The sequence below is a fragment of the Bidens hawaiensis genome, unplaced genomic scaffold (genome assembly GCF_021521415.1).
Source record: "Bidens hawaiensis isolate Kalapana, Puna unplaced genomic scaffold, B.hawaiensis_p1.1 tig00000055_1, whole genome shotgun sequence".
NCBI classification, from domain to species: domain Eukaryota; kingdom Viridiplantae; phylum Streptophyta; class Magnoliopsida; order Asterales; family Asteraceae; genus Bidens; species Bidens hawaiensis.
The window spans coordinates 352,015-354,896 of record NW_027491016.1 but is presented as its reverse complement, the minus strand read 5'-3'; the positions used below and the strand labels follow the sequence as shown (position 1 = coordinate 354,896).

The following is a 2,882-nucleotide window of genomic DNA, read 5'->3' as shown; positions in this document are numbered from 1 at the left end:
TTTAAATACAGCTTCGACTGGTATATTCCGTAACATCTTAGCGTAAGCTACGCTCTACTTGGTTCCACACTAAACACGTTTTCCCTTAAACGTTTTCATGGTTACCAAAAATCTTAGCTGATAATGGCCTCTAACCAAAAAAAAACTTAGCTGATCAGGCGTTCATCCCCACTAACGTGCTTGAGTCCCATAAAGTGAGCATTAGATGGTTGTCAAGATTTTTATTAAAGTGAGCATTAGACGGTTGTCAAGATTTTTATTTAATTATTATTATTATTATTGTTGTTGTTGTTGTTGTTGTTGTTATCATTATTATTGTTATTATTTTATTTATTTATTTGTTGGGGGGGGGGGGGGGGGGTTGTTTGCCATTTAAGGAAAACCAGAAAAACATGGTTACAAGTATTATAAATTGACTTTACAACTGGCTCAATATTACATAAAATGAACCTTTTTATTAAGCACTGCTGTCTAAGTCCTTAGTAGAACAAGTTACTTGATCTCCTTCCTTGGCTACTTTTATTATACATCATGTACATAGAAATATAGCTATGCTTAAACTTATGTTAGAGTTTCTTCTTATATGGACATCTGCACTTTGCATGGTGGTCTGCAAGTGTCTGAAATGTTGCAACAACAAATCAACACAACCGATACAATACGCAACTTAAAAAAACATATCAATAATAGATTAATTATTTGTTTCCAAGAGGGTATACCTCAACTTGTTTCTGAAGATTTTTGATGTACTCTACTGCCAAATCCAACATGTCTGCTATGCTTGTTTGCTACATATACGAAAACGGTTTTAATCATGTGACAGTCTTAGTAAAAATCGTATAACCAGAACCCGAAGAACAATCATCTAACTTTGTCCATATTTGGGACAAGACCTTGTAGCTTCTTCATTCTTTCACTTATTCGTGTTCGCCTTTCCTACATATTTAAAAACAAAGTGTCATATTATTATTATTATTATTATTATTGTTATTATTATTATTATTATTTGAAAGTTTAATATAAAAAATTAGAGAATTGTATACCCTTTCAGCAATGCTTCTTGGATGAGCGGCACAACCTCTTTTGGCTCTGCTTCTTAAAGGCACATTATCTTGAAACTGCAACATATTTTCCATTGCAGACAACTCGGTTGAACTCGTTGGCAAACTCAGCTGGTGAGTCAAACCAGTTTGGGCCATGAATCTCCCCTTCATTCTGTTCATAATAATAATAATAACAATAATAATAATAATATCACCAAAATATCAAAGCATAATCACCATTTTACCTGGTTGTCACATGAACTTATTTGATCACTTTCTCCTAATTCTTTCACGAAGCGATCAGTTAACATTGATGATTCATAACCAACGGGGACATGAGACGGTAATCTAGAAGACGAATATGAACCTGCTAAGAAATCCATAGCGTTTTTCAGCCTAGGAGAGAACGACGAATCAGGAACACTGCGATTAACATGCCCAAATTTATCCAACGATCCCATTATCGAATAACCTATAAAATATTACGATCAAACACAATGCCGAAAAAAAAAACTTGTAACAAATTTATTAATAGAAAGTTGTCAACTTAGTAACTTACCACTGTCTATATTTACATGTTCGAAAAATCCAGCTGGCGAACTACTTTGACGAAGAAGACTCGTCGCAGGCACCGTCGAAGAGCTAGAACTAGCAACAATCGAGTTATTATTACGAACGATTTCCTGAGATTGCGTAAAGTTTTGATACATCTTCTTAGAATTTATAACGTGCGATTCGTTTTGACGAATTTGGCCTAGATTATGATGAGAGCTTAAACTATCACTGCCACCACCACCACCACCACCAAATCTTGAAACCGGAGGGTTGTATAAGGGGGTAATATCTTTGTCCATATACATATTATTGTTAATCATGTTTTGTTGCTGCTGTTGCTGTCGTTGATGATGATGTGAACCATGATGATGATGAAGATCTGAATCCATTAAATACTAGAAGTTGCAAATATACAATTGTTAATTGTGTTCATACTAGAAAAATGCACCGGATGCCATCAGAACTCCGCAGTTAACCGTATTCAGGGTGGTAAATAAATTTTTAGTTTGGTGGTTTTATGGAAATCAGTGTAGAAGCAGAGTTGTAGGTTCAAAGAGTGATGACATGATGAATAAAGGAAGTAGTATTTAAGAACAAATTTGTTGCAAGAAATAAGTGGGGCATTTGCAGAGGAAGAAAATAATATAGAAGACATTTTAGATTTTGCTTTTTTATAGTTTTGTTTTGAGTGCTTTCCAGCCAATAGGGAGAAAGAAAAGCTGCTTTCAAACTTATTGCCATGAGAATAATATCATCAGGTTATGTATTTTCTATTTTGTAAAAATATTTTTTTAATCTTTGGTCATTTTTAACTCTAAAATGAGAATTAGTTATAATCATATTTAACTAAAATGTAAGTGATTGTAGTCGACTCTTATTAGATAAAGCTACTGTTTTATCCGGCACGTTGTGCCGGTGTAATAGTAAAATCCAAGCACTGTCGGTCACAAGTGTTGAGGCGGCATGTTGACGTGAATTTGATTGGTTCTGGTTACATGTTTTATTATACCAGAACTAAAACTAAAATAAAAAATAATAATAAAATTTCAGGTGGACCAAGGGTGGCGTCGGTTGGTAAAACTCAAGCGTTGGTAAAATGCGGTCGTTTTTTATCTCAGGCATTCAGGCATTGAGTCTACGCAAATTCAATTGGTTTATGCCACATTCGTGACGGTACTAAAACTAAAAAAAATAAGCATTTTGTTGATTTTCGTTACGTTTGTTACGGTACTAGAACTAAAACAAAACGCGTTGAGTCTACTCGAATTCGGCCGGTTTCCATCA

The 2,882-nt window shown here is 34.4% G+C and overlaps 1 protein-coding gene across 1 annotated transcript; it reads right to left on the bottom strand.

Moving 5' to 3' along the window:
• Positions 1 to 477: 477 nt before the first annotated feature.
• Positions 478 to 1,987, bottom strand: LOC143619581 (transcription factor bHLH130-like). Its single transcript, XM_077091504.1, has 6 exons — positions 1,603 to 1,987; positions 1,289 to 1,515; positions 1,044 to 1,208; positions 871 to 936; positions 720 to 788; positions 478 to 620 (listed from the first exon to the last, which is right to left on the bottom strand). The coding sequence occupies exons 1-6, from the start codon at positions 1,985 to 1,987 to the stop codon at positions 567 to 569; spliced, it is 966 nt and encodes a 321-aa protein (XP_076947619.1). The 3' UTR covers positions 478 to 566.
• Between the last annotated feature and the right edge of the window lie 895 nt (positions 1,988 to 2,882).